General features: G+C 45.1%; 1 protein-coding gene across 1 annotated transcript; it reads right to left on the bottom strand.

The window, feature by feature from the left end:
• Positions 1-389: 389 nt before the first annotated feature.
• LOC131951350 (uncharacterized) lies at positions 390-3753 on the bottom strand. Its single transcript, XM_059313724.1, has 3 exons — positions 3636-3753; positions 1014-2729; positions 390-877 (listed from the first exon to the last, which is right to left on the bottom strand). The coding sequence occupies exons 1-3, from the start codon at positions 3751-3753 to the stop codon at positions 390-392; spliced, it is 2322 nt and encodes a 773-aa protein (XP_059169707.1).
• Positions 3754-16015: the final 12262 nt, after the last annotated feature.

Here is a 16015-nt window from a genome sequence, read left to right as displayed (position 1 = left end):
ATGACAGTGTGTTAATTAATCAATTCATTCCTAGTCAGTCTAAACACGGGTTTTTATTATTGCCGCATGAGATCAGAGTTTCTTCCAGGCATATCTTCGGTGGAAGGTGGGGGTAGCAAGTCTAACGCCCCCCCCCCCGAACAAATTAGAATTTATATAGAAAACATACTTTTACCAGTTTCCACCCCCCTCCGGAAAATGTTGACCACCCCCCCAATAATCAAGTGCCCCCCCCCCCCCCCCCCGGAGAAAAAAGTCTGGAAGAAACACTGACTTAGCCTCTCTTCTGTAAAATGTAGAGCAGTTAAATACAGCTTTGTTTGTTGTAATGAAGAGAAAATAATATCTTATACAAGTCATAAGCGGTACTCTCAGTTACTGTGCATTGTTTAGTGGTTAGTCGGTTGGCTGATGTAGTGGTCACTCTGTTGGTTGATGTAGTGGTCAGTTTGTTGGCTGATGTAGTGGTCACTCTGTTGGCTGATGTAGTGGTCACTCTGTTGGCTGATGTAGTGGTCACTCTGTTGGCTGATGTAGTGGTCACTCTGTTGGCTGATGTAGTGGTCACTCTGTTGGCTGATGTAGTGGTCACTCTGTTGACTGATGTAGTGGTCACTCTCTGGATGTTGGCTGATGTAGTGGTCAGTCTGTTGGCTGATGTAGTGGTCAGTCTCTGGGTGTTGGCTGATGTAGTGGTCACTCTGTTGGCTGATGTAGTGGTCACTCTGTTTATCTAATGTAGTGGTCACTCTGTTGGCTGATGTAGTGGTCACTCTGTTGGCTGATGTAGTGGTCACTCTGTTGGCTGATGTAGTGGTCACTCTGTTGGCTGATGTAGTGGTCACTCTGTTGGCTGATGTAGTGGTCACTCTGTTGGCTGATGTAGTGGTCAGTTTGTTGGCTGATGTAGTGGTCACTCTGTTGGCTGATGTAGTGGTCACTCTGTTGGCTGATGTAGTGGTCACTCTGTTGGCTGATGTAGTGGTCAGTTTGTTGGCTGATGTAGTGGTCACTCTGTTGGCTGATGTAGTGGTCTCTCTGTTGGCTGATGTATTTGTCACTCTGTTGGCTGATGTAGTGGTCACTCTGTTGGCTGATGTAGTGGTCACTCTGTTTGCTGATGTAGTGGTCACTCTGTTGGCTGATGTAGTGGTCACTCTGTTGGCTGATGTAGTGGTCACTCTGTTGGCTGATGTAGTGGTCACTCTGTTGGCTGATGTAGTGGTCACTCTGTTGGCTGATGTAGTGGTCAGTCTGTTGGCTGATGTACTGGTCACTCTGTTGGCTGATGTAGTGGTCACTCTGTTGGCTGATGTAGTGGTCACTTTGTTGGCTGATGTAGTGGTCAGTCTGTTGGCTGATGTAGTGGTCACTCTGTTGTCTGATGTAGTGGTCAGTCTGTTGGCTAATGTAGTGGTCACTCTGTTGGCTGATGTAGTGGTCACTCTGTTGACTAATGTAGTGGTCAGTCTGTTGGTTGATGTAGTGGTCACTCTGTTGGCTGATGTAGTGGTCACTCTGTTGGCTGATGTAGTGGTCACTCTGTTGGCTGATGTAGTGGTCACTCTCTGGATGTTGGCTGATGTAGTGGTCACTCTGTTGACTAATGTAGTGGTCAGTCTGTTGGTTGATGTAGTGGTCACTCTGTTGGCTGATGTAGTGGTCACTCTGTTGGCTGATGTAGTGGTCACTCTGTTGGCTGATGTAGTGGTCACTCTCTGGATGTTGGCTGATGTAGTGGTCACTCTGTTGGCTGATGTAGTGGTCACTCTCTGGATGTTGGCTGATGTAGTGGTCACTCTGTTGGCTGATGTAGTGGTCACTATGTTGGCTGATGTAGTGGTCACTCTCTGGATGTTGGCTGATGTAGTGGTCAGTCTGTTGGCTGATGTACTGGTCACTCTGTTGGCTGATGTAGTGGTCACTCTGTTGGCTGATGTAGTGGTCACTCTGTTGGCTGATGTAGTGGTCACTCTGTTGGCTGATGTAGTGGTCACTCTGTTGGCTGATGTAGTGGTCACTCTCTGGATGTTGGCTGATGTAGTGGTCACTCTGTTGACTAATGTAGTGGTCAGTCTGTTGGTTGATGTAGTGGTCACTCTGTTGGCTGATGTAGTGGTCACTCTGTTGGCTGATGTAGTGGTCACTCTGTTGGCTGATGTAGTGGTCACTCTCTGGATGTTGGCTGATGTAGTGGTCACTCTGTTGGCTGATGTAGTGGTCACTCTCTGGATGTTGGCTGATGTAGTGGTCACTCTGTTGGCTGATGTAGTGGTCACTATGTTGGCTGATGTAGTGGTCACTCTCTGGATGTTGGCTGATGTAGTGGTCAGTCTGTTGGCTGATGTACTGGTCACTCTGTTGGCTGATGTAGTGGTCACTCTGTTGGCTGATGTAGTGGTCACTCTGTTGGCTGATGTAGTGGTCACTCTGTTGGCTGATGAAGTGGTCACTCTGTTGGCTGATGTAGTGGTCACTATGTTGGCTGATGTAGTGGTCACTCTCTGGATGTTGGCTGATGTAGTGGTCACTCTGTTGGCTGATGTAGTGGTCACTCTGTTGGCTGATGTAGTGGTCAGTCTGTTGGCTGATGTACTGGTCACTCTGTTGGCTGATGTACTGGTCACTCTGTTGGCTGATGTACTGGTCACTCTGTTGGCTGATGTAGTGGTCACTCTGTTGGCTGATGTAGTGGTCAGTCTGTTGGCTGATGTACTGGTCATTGCCCCCTATAAACAACAGTTTTCCTATTACAACTGGTCAACGTTCGTGTGATGTATACCATTTATTGACCAGGGGTCAACGCTTAAACGTCACATTTTTCTGGTTTTACGTTGTCTGGTGTGTGGGATGTTGGGTAAATAAATTGTGTGGGGGAGGGGCAGAGGTGGTATACAAGAGAGTTGGGAGGGGGTAAAAAGGTTTGGAAGGTATGTGGGCGATTTTATGGTAGGGAGTAGGGGTGGATAATTGAAGATCAAGAATAGTAGAGGGTGTGTGTGGCGTGATATTGCAAGAGGTGGGGGGGGATGGTGTCGGAAGTGGGTGAGAGACATGAGGTTTTGTATAGCATAAGGATTGGGGGGTGTTATGAGGTTTGGGGAAGGGCATGAGGTTTGTGGAGGAATGGTCATAAAAATTGGAGGATGGCATCCGGGATGAATTGAGGTTTGGGGGAGTTGAGGAAAGGCATTGGGTTTTGTAACGATATGAGGTTTGGTAGGAAGACTGAGACAACTAGGGCCGGGGTTGGTAGAATAGAAGACAGTGGCGTAGCGAGGTCGGGTGTCACCCGGTGCGGCATTTAATGGTGTCACCCCCCCCCCCCCAGAGGCGCAGCGACCCTTCCCGGGGACAAATTTTCTATTTTGCACCCCCCCCCCCCCCCTCCCCTCAAACTTTCGATTTGAACCCCCCCCCTCAAAGTTTTCTCTGTATATTTTGCTATTTTTTGCCTTGGTGTCACCCTCCTAAATGGTGTCACCCGGTGCGGTCCGCACCCCCCCCCCCGCCCCCCCCCCCTCGCTACGCCTCTGAGAAGAACTGTCTATGCAACAAATAATCTTTGTCTGATGAGATTTGGTATGAAGACATGAGACAACTAGGGCCGGGGTTGGTAGAATAGAAGAACTGACGGTGCAACAAATAATCTTTGTCTGATGAGGTTTGGTAGGAAGACATGAGACAACTAAGGCCGGGGTTGGTAGAATAGAAGAACTGTCGATGTAACAAATAATCTTTGATGAGGTTCATTAGGAAGACATGAGACAACTAAGGCCGCGGTTGGTAGAATAGAAGAACTGACGGTGCAACAAATAATCTTTGTCTGATGAGGTTTGGTAGGAAGACATGAGACAACGAGGGCCGGGGTTGGTAGAATAGAAGAACTGACGATGTAACAAATAATCCTCCCCTGCCAACCTCTGGTGCCATCAAGTTGTTTTCTCTTGCCGCCTCCAAATCTGGCATGCGCAAGCTTCCTGCTAAATTAATCCGCCATTTACTGAACCAATTTCAGTCCCTCATAAGACGCCTGACTTTATTTTTATCTAAATTACAAAACATTTCCCGGCGAGTGGTCAATTATTCAGCACGTCTTGTTTTATGTTTGCGATTTTTCAGCAATCTACTCACCATTACCTCCAAACGTTAACAAGTGATTTCTAATTAGTGCTGCTCTCGCGAACAGCCCGCGTGAAATGGCAACTAAAACAATCGTGTTTACTGTGTTGGGACAATTAAGTTTTTTGTTGTTGTTTTTTTTTTTTTTTACGAGCACTCTTCTGTGAGGAAAGTTGCACATCGTGAGTTTCCGCTGGTTGGCGGAAGAGGCTCTGCGTGGGGTTGGGAAAAATGGCCGATCGTGTGGGGTGAAGTCCGGACATGATTAGGAGCATCGCGGTGGCTGTAAAATGGGGTTGTGGTTGTACACAGGGTGGAGAGAAAATAGTTGTGGGAATAGGTGAAGATGGGGAAAAAAAGGGGGGGGGGATATTTTGGGTTTATGGGAAAGTAGGGTAGGGGTGGAGCAGTCAGAAGGTGTGGATGTGGAAGGTGGGGCAGGGTTTAGTGAATTGATGAGTAAATAGAGAGGGGGCTGAGTGGGAGTGAGTGAGGAATGAGAGAGTAAGAAAAAGAGTGAGATTTAGTGAGTAAGAAAGTGAGTGAATGATGAGAGAGTAAGTGAGAAATTGAAGTATGAGAGTTAGTAAGAAAGTGTTTGCGAATGAGAGTAACGATTGAATGATTGTCAAGAGTGATGAGAGAGTGATGATTGTGTATACAATGTGGCACTAACACAACCAGCAAGGAATGTTTTAGAGAATGAGCAACCGGCATGTTCAGTGAACGAAGCGTGAGCAAAGACAGAAGGCCACGTGACCTGGTGAGTAACATCAAACGACGAACAGCGAACCGAACAAGTGGAGGGAAACGCCGCCAGGGGGCGCTGCGCTAATTGAACCGGCAGTCACCGCCCAGCCGTCTTCGAGTGCGCCCAATCGCCACAAACACCAAAAAGGCCAAAAGCCATAATGGAATCGACCTGGAAATCTGACGAGTTTGAGTGATAAACAACGATCGTCAACTCAGTCACCGTCACGCTTTGTTGAACACCATTAGCTGAGCTCCACGCTAAAACTTGTTGTTTTTTTCTCTCACCTTTTGTAACGGCGATTTTGATTGGCCCATTCCCGACCATTACTAAACATTCACCTGCAAGATTTATAAAGTGGGTCATGAGCAGACGACATCAATCAGGATCCCAGAAGCCATCTATAACCGTAAATGATGCTGTCAGTTTCGCACCAAATTTTCTTTTTTTTTATATCGCGTCTTTTATTGGATGGCTATTTTTAGGTGGTTTGGGGGAGGGGGGGGAGGGGGTGGGGGGGGGGTGCAATAAGGATTGGTGTCAGTCAAATGTGTCGGGATGATGGGTGTCTTCCAGCGGACACATGCATTACGGTGTTGATGCTGTTGATACAACCGTGGTGATGTTGGTAGAAAGTGCTCAGACGTTAGAGCACTTCGGTGTTGACCCGTAAGTCCGTAGGTCGTCCCTGAGCCAACCCAGCTTTAATGGGTATCTGACTTTCGTCAGGGAAAACAAATATACCTAGCTGGCAAAAAAAAAATATACATTTCTCGTTTCCAGTCAGGTACCGATGTGAGCTGAGTTAACTCAAGGAGGAATGGCCTCGAGAAGTTCGGGCTAGCAACGTTGCATTTAGTCTCAATCAACAGCTACCTTTTTACTGTGTGCTACCATCAAACCTCTCTGTCCTATGTCTCAACTAATAGCTACCGTATCAATACAGGCTACCACTGCTACCATCAGACAAATTTATCTCATGTCTCAACCAACAGCTATCCCATCAATGTAAGCTAGCACCGGACTTATCCCTTGTCTTGATAAACCTTCACGCCCCCCCCCCCCTCCCACCCTCACAAAATCCCCGGGGTGGGCCACTAGGACATGCCCGGGGCATTACCTTCCTCTCGCCGCTAACAAAAATCATTCCGTCCAACACGAAGGAAGACAAACATCTTTAACGCTAATCCTAATTACCAATATCCCAATCAATAAAGCCCGTGAGCCAGCGTTCAGTCCAGCTGTGGTTGGCCAGGTAACCGATCGTCTCGAGCCTGGGCGAGCCTATTGGGCAGCCTAGGGCTACTCCACAAGTACTTTCATTGACAGGCGATTAATTACAAAATAACTGGGTGACGTCGATTCATTGTGGGCATCGATTTTTCCATTTCGCTAAAGACGATTCCACATACACATGTCTACATTCCAGGTCGGGGTTTTTATGTGTATACAAAAACAACATAGTTGAAAAGTGTTTTTGTTGAAAGGGGGGGGGGGGGGGGGGGGGGGGGGGGGCGAGAATGTCTAGATGACTCATGATTGCCTATTGCCTATAGGTCTGGTTCAGTTTTTCTCGAAAGGCCAACACACACCAGAAGTGACCCCCCCCCCCCCTTCCCCTCAACGCTTTTTCTTTATTTTACTAAAGCCTTCAAGCACCTGGCAACATGATTCCAACAATACAAGCTATTTCTTTCAGACCTCACTCGAGGGGGGGTACAGCTTTACCCTAACCACGTCCACCACCCACACCTTCCGCCCCGGGACGAAATGAAAATAATTTTTTTTATTAAAAATACATTTTTAACCACGGTCCGCCTCCCTTTCCCGGGTTAATTTTAAGTGCCCGCACCCCACCCCCGAAGTTTTAAGTGCCCCCCACCCCCGAAGTTTTAGGTGCCCCCACCCCACCCCCAAAGTTTCAAGTGCCCCCACCCCCGAAGTTTTAAGTGCCCCCACCCCACCCCCCTAAGTTTTAAGTGCCTTAGAAGTAAAATGTCTAAAAAATGAAAGAAACCCAAGCGCCAAGGGGCCCCCAACATTATGACTCACGTGACACGGGCGTCACAGAATGCTGACGCTCTCTATCAAACTTGTATCTGGAATTCTCCAGATAGATCTAATTCATGTGCTCTATAGATCTATTTCATGTACTCTTTAGATAGACCCATTTCATTTACTCTATAGATAGATCAATTTCATGTACTCTATAGATAGACCCATGTAGTTTATAGATAGATCAATTTCATGTACTCTATAGATAGACCCATGTAGTTTATAGATAGACCCATTTCATGTACTCTATAGATAGACCCATGTAGTTTATAGATAGACCCATTTCATGTACTCTATAGATAGACCCATGTAGTCTATAGATAGACCAATTTCGTGTACTCTATAGATAGAGCCATTTCGTGTACTCTATAGATAGATCAATTTCATGAATGTACTCTATAGATAGAGCCATGTAGTTTATAGATAGATCAATTTCATGTACTCTATAGATAGACCCATTTCATGTACTCTATAGATAGACAGGTTACTTGTATTTTGCAGATAGACCAATTTCTTGCACTTTTACTCGCTCACATACATGACGTGTTTTCAACTGACGTCACTCCCCCCTCCCACTATGCCACAAGAGCCTCCTCCATCTCTTCGTATATAAAACTGTACTTTTATTATCAACCGCCTAACATCGAGTAAAACACAAACCTACATGGAGAACCCAGCTCTAGACGTACGCCCCCCCTCCCCCCCCCCCCTGCTCCAGACTGAAATATTACACTGACCAGCCTTTGATTCACGAGTCTAAACCTTACCAGCTTTACATATTTACATACCAGGGGTCTGAAAAACATACTCGGAATATCAAACTTTGTTTTATTCAACCCACAAATCACCGTAAATTCCCGCAGAAACTGTAGCGTGTGGGTTGTGTTACTGTCAAGAGTGTAATATTCTCCCATTAAAATAACTAATACGCCCTTTACGTTTGGTAAAACGAAAAAAACAAAGAAAGCATCAAATCGGATGAAGGCGATGCAGAAATACGATAATGCACCGATCTTGGGCTGAGCCAGGCGCCATAGGAAGCCCAGGCTCGTAAAATAAGCATCTTTCTATTGGCTCAAGAGGTTAACTGGGCCATTACCCTGCCATTGTCAAAGGGCCATTACCGCGGTTTAAAGGGGAACAACCAAACAAAGACTAGTGACTAAGTCGGCTCAAATATTGGTCCGCAAGTTGATTTCTTCTGCTGATGATTATATATATATATATATATATATATATATATATATATATATATATATATATATATATATATATATATATATATATATATATATATATATATATATATATATACGTCCCCACCCACAACGACGCAGTTGTGTACTTGAATGTTGATTCTATCAGCTTAAAATGTTTGATCGCTATCATCATTAAATTAAAACCAAATTTTAAACTGCTGTTCGGCCGCTCCATCAATTAACTAGGTGACATCCTCGGGAAGCTGTGAGCGTGTGGCTCTGCCGTCCTCCTAACCCTTATCGTCAGATAACCCTCTCCGTTAATTATTTTTGTGTGTGGGAAGTCAGCAAACAGCATCGCCGTGTAATTAACGCGATTGTTTGAATAACAGATTACAGGGTATTAATGCAGGGGTTTTTTGATCGATGTGGTGTAGGTGGCGCTGTGTGTCAAATAGCCACGAACTCGCTGTGGGGTTTTAAGGAGCCGTGAAGAATTGTCTTAGTTGTTCTTTAGTTTAAAATTCCCATTAAAATAGAGGGTTAGTCCATTTACCAAGCCAACGCCGGAAGAAATATTCAAGACAAAGGTGTTAATCAGCGGTATGGCGCGGTAGCTGGAAAGTCACTTTGTTTGATTTGAGCCAGGAGACGTCACCAGCGCGCTAGACGACGCCTGCTCCCCAAAGACTTGGCGCGGATGCGCTAGAGGTAGCTGATAGGATGATTTTTTTTTTTTGGTGGTCCCTGAAACAGTTATGAAATAGGTCATTGGTTACTTGGGAGAATTGCGACAACTTCAGAGTCCTATTTTTGGACACTTGTTTGCGGAAGTAAATATTTCACCACACACACATAGAGACATATAGAGAGACACAGACACACATACACTTACACTTACACACATATATAAATCACTTCAAGTCTTTGAAAATCTATTTCCCAAATTAACTCTTAACCAAATTGTATTTCCTTTTGCAAACCACTTTTTTTTATATAAACGTCCTCAATTTATAGTGAAGGGGCGTGTGTTTGAGTGATAGTGCTCACGACTGCTTGCTTGAAAGGCTTTAATTCGAATACCGGACTCGAGTTAGGGGGGAGGGGGGCTAAAGGGGGCTGGGTGGTGCACTGACCACAATAACCCTTTATAATCTGAGATCACAGATACAGATAAACTCTACTTTATCTACTAGTCCGAAAAGTGTTGACAAAACGATCTATAATGTCGTTTCAGTTGTTCTTAGATACAATTTTTTTATCAGTATTAGTTGTTAATTTTACAGTAAGTTAGAAACTGTCGCCTCACCCACAGTTAGTGCTACAACTCTCCCGCTCGCCCCCCCCCCCCAGCCCCCATCCAAATTACAGTTAATGCTAAAACCGTCCCGCCCCCCCCCAACCACATTTAAGCCACCCCTCCCCCAATAGTGCTACAACCGCCCCCGTTACCCACAGTTAGTGCTACAATCGCCCCCCCCCCCCCCAAACCACAGTTAATGCTACAAACGTCCCCCTTACCCACAGTTAATGTTACAATCGACACTCCCCCACCACCACCACCCCACCTCACCCCACCCACATTTAGATCTACAAAGCGACTAGACACAAAAAACCATCAGCCACCTCCCCCCCCCCCCCCTCCCAATCTACAATATTTCGTTCTTCGCTCAATACCCCGGACTTGTACTATCTCAAGATACCTTGACCTTTCCCTTAAAGTGTACACACAATACGCACATTTTAAAAACAAAATCACCATAACCTTCACACCAATCTTAAGCCTTCATCTAAAATAGCTTGCGAAAAGTGCGTGTAAATTAAAAATCAGTTTTTGAATATATTTTTTTTGAAAAAAATCGAATTTTCGCAATCGAAGCGGGAGAATATTAAAGATGAAAACAGCTCACACCTGACACAATGGTGGGACGGTTGAGTGGTGACCCCCGGGCTAGCGCAGGTAGAAATATTCATCATTTCCCAATCCGGATAAATGCCCCCAGAAGCATTGAGGCAGAATCTCCGTCGGCTTACACTCGGTCCGCAATCGGAATCCAATTTAATTATATCACCATTTTGTGGACGTGTGAAATGTAATCGTTCGATGTAATGAAAGGTTTGAGTCATATAAGAGAGTTGTGTTATGTAAGTAAGAAGAGATTGTGTGGTGTGTAAGTAAAGAAAGATGTGTGTATTATGTAAGGAAAGATGTGTGGTATTTAATTAAGGAGAGATGCGTGTTATATAAGAAGAGATTTTGTTGTGTGTAAGTAAAGAAAGATGAGTGTATTATGTAAGGAAAGATGTGTGGTATGTATGTAAGGAGACACCCCCACCCCTCACCCACCCACCCCCCCCCCCCCCCCCCCCACAAAAAAAGTACATAGGTCAGCAAAAACAATGTAAAAGTTCAGTTGTCAGTAAAGCAGAAATAGCCGGAATATCTTGGACCTAACTTGCTGGAATCGCCTAAAACCGAATACAGTGGAAAGGAGTGGTTGCGTTACACAAGATGTCTATATGAATGATAATGTAGGCAGATATTAGTTGAAAACGAGCTCTGTAAAATTGCATAAGAAGTTATCTGTATTTGGGAAAACAATAAATTTCCCTTATAGAAAAGATTGCGCAAGATATCATCCAGAGATTAATGGAGTTTTTTTTTTTCTCTCAGTCCGTCTTGTGTAGGACTTGATATCTAGAGTACAGGGCCACAACCACACGAGAACAAGGGCCACAACCACACGAGAACAAGGGCCCCAACCACACAAGAACAAGGGACACAACTACACGAGAACAAGGGCTACAGCCACACAAGAACAAGGGCCACAACCACACAAGAACAAGGGCCACAACCACACGAAAACAAGGGCCACAACCACACAAGAACAAAGGCCACAACCACACAATAAACAAGGGACACAACCACACAAGAACAAGGGACACAACCACACTAGAACAAGGGACACAACCACACAAGAACAAGGGACACAACCACACAAGAACAAGGGACACAACCACACAAGAACAAGGGACACAACCACACACAAACAAGGGACACAGCCACACAAGAACAAGGGCCACAACCACACAAGAACAAGGGACACAACCACACAAGAACAAGGGACACAATCACACAAAAACAAGGGACACAGCCACGCAAGAGCAAAGGCCACAACCACACAAGAACAAGGGCCACAACCACACAAGAACAAGGGCCACAGCCACACAAGAACAAGGGTCACAACCACACTAGAACAAGGGCCACAACCACACAAGAACAAGGGACACAACCACACTAGAACAAGGGACACAACCACACAAGAACAAGGACCATAACCACACGAGAACAAGGGCTACAGCCACACAAGAACAAGGGCCACAACCACACAAGAACAAGGGACACAACCACACTAGAACAAGGGACATAACCACACTAGAACAAAGGCCACAACCACACGAGAACAAGGACACAACCACACGAGAACAAGGGACACAACCACACAAGAACAAGGGCCACAACCAAACAAGCACAAGGGCCACAACCACACGAGAACAAGGACACAACCACACAAGAACAAGGGCCACAATTACACAAAAACAATAATCATTACCAAAAAAGAGAGAAAGAGCATCACCAATATGAACACTGAACTACGACTAATTTTAATTTTATTAACCAACAACTTAAGAAAATCCGAAACTCCCAGTCTTTAAAATAAAAACACGAAAAATGAGAACTCCAATAACGAATCTGCAATACAGCTGTAACTAGAAAGTTGAACTTCCCAAATTAAATAGTTTGTCTTATTACAAGAAAAACTCTAAACGATCGCTTCTCGTGTAATGAAAGTGTATGCTAGGCAGATTGATGTCCGTAGGCTTATTGTACGAGGGTACAATCTTCCAGCGGTTTTCTGGGAGTGGTTCTCAAACTAATCTTTAAATACCCCCAGCTTGTTCGCGTCGCATCGTGTACTCATTTGTTCAATGACTTTACACGTCCATCATCTAGGCTTAATGAGTATTGGGGCACACGATAATTAAGGATGTGATCACACTAACATAACAAAAAACATGTATTAATTGGGCCAAGGCCGTGTACGTGTGTACAGATATATATATATATATATATATATATATATATATATATATATATATATATATATATATATATATATATATATATATATATATATATATATATATATACGTATATATCTACGTATATATATACGTATATATCTACGTATATATATACGTATGTATATACGTAGATATATATACGTAGATATATATATATATATATATATATATATATATATATATATATATATATATATATATATATATATATATATATATATGTACGGGGATTATCTGTACACACACACGAAGACATACACACCAATGTACACTCGCTAGTCTGCCCGAGAGATGAGATACCTCGCGACGCCACTGATTAATATTATTTATTGTCTTTACTCGTATGCTGCCCTGACGTTCAATTCTAACCCGATATAAATTCCCCACGACCCTCGAAACCCTTGAGGCTCATTAATAATTTCTATCGGTGGCGAATATCGAAAACCACGGACAAAAATCTGTTGCTAAAAATAGCCCGCGCGCACCATTGAGACAACAGCCTATTACCATAAAACTCCAAAATTAAACATGCTAACGAAGTCATAACTTTTAAAATACCGCGATATTAAAAGTACTGTCGAGTTATTAATAAGAAAGAGGTGAAAAATTGAATAAAAATTTCGAATTTGTTAAAAAAAATTCGGAACAATCAATGTCTTTACCGTATAAGTGGGTCAGGGGTGGTAGCAATAGTCTCAAGTATTAACCAACAATTTCAAGTGCTTTCTTCAACAGGGGAGAGAAATAGTTTTGAATAGCTTCCCTTGATGGGGGGCATGCAATGAATAGGGACCTGCTAGTGATGGGTTGTGACGGTGTTAAATCATTAAAAGGGAACGGGCGATGTGTCCGGTAGATTTTTGTTTGCGGCTGATGGTTAAATTAGACAAATTGTCGGGGTTGATCTTTGGTTAACAGACGGTGTTAATCCGCTTGTGGTTAATCCACAAGTTGGTCTACAGGTCAACAGACCACTGGACCACAGGATCACAGGCCACTGGACCACAGGATTACAGGCAACAGACCACTGGACCACAGACCAACAGACCAATGGACCACAGACCAACAGACCAATGGACCACTGGACCAATGGACCACAGACCAACAGACCACTGGACCACAGACCAATGGACCACTGGACCAATGGACCACAGACCAATGGACCACAGACCAACAGACCAATGGACCACAGACCAACAGACCACTGGACCACAGACCAACAGACCACTGGACCACAGACCAATGGACCACAGACCAACAGACCAATGGACCACAGACCAACAGACCACTGGACCACAGACCAATGGACCACAGACCAACAGACCAATGGACCACAGACCAACAGACCACTGGACAACAGACCAATGGACCACAGACCAAAAGACCAATGGACCACAGACCAATGGACCACAGACCAACAGACCAATGGACCACAGACCAACAGACCACTGGAACACAGACCAACAGACCACTGGACCACAGACCAACAGACCACTGGACCACAGACCAACAGACCAATGGACCACAGACCAACAGACCACTGGACCAGAGACCAACAGACCACTAAACCACTGGCCAACAGACCACAGACCACAGGACCACAGAACAAAAGACCACTGGACCACAGACCACTGGACCAAAGACCGAGACCACTGGACCACAGACCACTGGACCAAAGACCAAGACCACTGGACCACAGACCAACATACCACTGGACCATAGGGCCAACAGACCACTGGACCACAGACCAACATACCACTGGACCATAGGGCCAACAGACCACTGGACCACAGACCAAGAGACCACTGGACAGCGTGCCAACTGGACCACTGGCCAACAGACTACTGGACCACAGGTCCATTGATCCACTGCCCAGACCTACCAGACCGCCGGCCCCTAGGTCCGATGGCCGCACGTCCCCGGGCGGGAGATGTGGGTAAACACACGCCACCCAGACAGTCGCACGAACTTGAGTGCTACTCGAGGATCTTGTCCTTCCGGTTCAAGTTTTCCAACTGTTTGCACAGTGGCGCCCCCTGGTGGAGAATTCATCGCTGGAACATCCCACAAGGGTAGTTAGCACGCTAAGGCGTTCAGGGCATGCGGAGACAGCTCTCTGTGCTGTGGTCAGTTGTTGGGGGCATGCGGACACATTTATGTTGCGTTCAATTGTTGGGGGTCATGCAGACACATTTCTCTGTGTTGTGGTCAGCTGTTGTAGGGGGGTGGACACATCTTTATGTATTTTGGTCAGTTGTTGGGGGCATGCAGACACATCTCTCTGTGTTGTGGTCAGTTGTTGTAGAGGGTGGACACATCTCTCTGTCTTGTGGTCAGTTGTTGTAGGGGGGTGGACACATCTCTCTGTGTTGTGGTCAGTTGTTTGGGGGCATGCAGACACATCTCTCTGTGTTGTGGTCAGTTGTTGTAGGGGGTGGACACATCTCTCTGTCTTGTGGTCAGTTGTTGGGGGGCACGTGGACACATCTCTCTGTGTTGTGGTCAGTTGTTGGGGGCATGTGGACACATCTCTCTGTCTTGTGGTCAGTTGTTGTAGGGGGGTGGACACATCTTTCTGTGTTGTGGTCAGTTGTTGGGGGCATGTGGACACATCTCTCTGTCTTGTGGTCAGTTGTTGGGGGTCATGCAGACACATTTCTCTGTGTTGTGGTCAGCTGTTGTAGGGGGGTGGACACATCTTTATGTATTTTGGTCAGTTGTTGGGGGCATGCAGACACATCTCTCTGTGTTGTGGTCAGTTGTTGTAGGGGGTGGACACATCTCTCTGTCTTGTGGTCAGTTGTTGTAGGGGGGTGGACACATCTTTCTGTGTTGTGGTCAGTTGTTTGGGGGCATGCAGACACATCTCTCTGTGTTGTGGTCAGTTGTTGCAGGGGGGGGGGGTGTGTGGACACATCTCTGTGTTTCGATGAGCTAACTGGTGAATGAACACATGATGCCGTTGTACTGAGTTGTCCAGTAACACGTATTCGAACGAAATGGAATATATATAGAAAATATTTACTTTTAGTGTCCACCCCCCGACCTCGGAAATTTAAGTCCACCCCACCGAAAATTTCAAGTGCCCCCCCCCCCCCCCCAGAGAAAAAAAAGTCTGGAATAAACACTGGCTGTATGGCCCGTTGACATCGTGCTTTTCTTTCCAAGAACAAACTACAAGGCAGCAGTTGTTTGAGTTTGGAGTTTTCTCCCCTAGATAGGTTGCCTATACAGCGCGTTACATCTACAACGTACAACCACGGCAAAATTCATCATATTCAGAGGTGACCTTATCAAGCTAAAAGCTGAATAATTCAGATTTCAACAATTTAAATACGTTTGCAATTGTTTCATAATTGCGTTTACCGCACTATTTTCAGATAAAAGAAACGACTTGTAATGAGCTGTTGCTAATTAACCACGCCTCTAAAATGAAATATCATTTAAGGCATACACTTTTAAACTCTTGACTCCTATTTTAATCTTTCACGCAGTGACGTCACTTCCTACAGTCTACGCCGTCTGATATTGGAGAATCCCACTTCGCCGCCATGTTTATTACGTCATAGTCATCAAGAAACTTCCTGGTGAGATTTTAGTGTTTTCAAAAGTGAAGAACAAGATCAGAGATCATTTCAAGCTATTAATTATCTTAGTATATTAGTCGACTTGTGAGGTAGTGATGAAAGAAGATGTGTTCAGGTGACCCTATTCAAATCAAATATTATTTTCTTAACTTCCA

This window comes from Physella acuta, unplaced genomic scaffold (genome assembly GCF_028476545.2).
Source record: "Physella acuta isolate Inbredline_101_S28 unplaced genomic scaffold, ASM2847654v3 ptg000808l, whole genome shotgun sequence".
Classification (NCBI taxonomy): domain Eukaryota; kingdom Metazoa; phylum Mollusca; class Gastropoda; family Physidae; genus Physella; species Physella acuta.
The sequence above is the reverse complement of the archived record's forward strand: the minus strand, read 5'-3'. Positions and strand labels throughout refer to the sequence as shown.

What these genes read in the sequence shown, in the direction of transcription:
- LOC131951350 (XM_059313724.1), bottom strand. Translation starts at nt 3,753, where the DNA reads ATGAACCTCATCAAAGATTATTTGTTACATCGACAGTTCTTCTATTCT. An exon ending in CAAAGATTATTTGTTGCACC is followed by an intron (nt 2,730 to 3,635) that starts GTCAGTTCTTCT and finishes TGTTGTTTATAG; the next exon opens with GGGGCAATGACCAGTACATC. An exon ending in CCACTACATCAGCCAACAGA is followed by an intron (nt 878 to 1,013) that starts GTGACCACTACA and finishes CCACTACATCAG; the next exon opens with CCAACAGAGTGACCACTACA.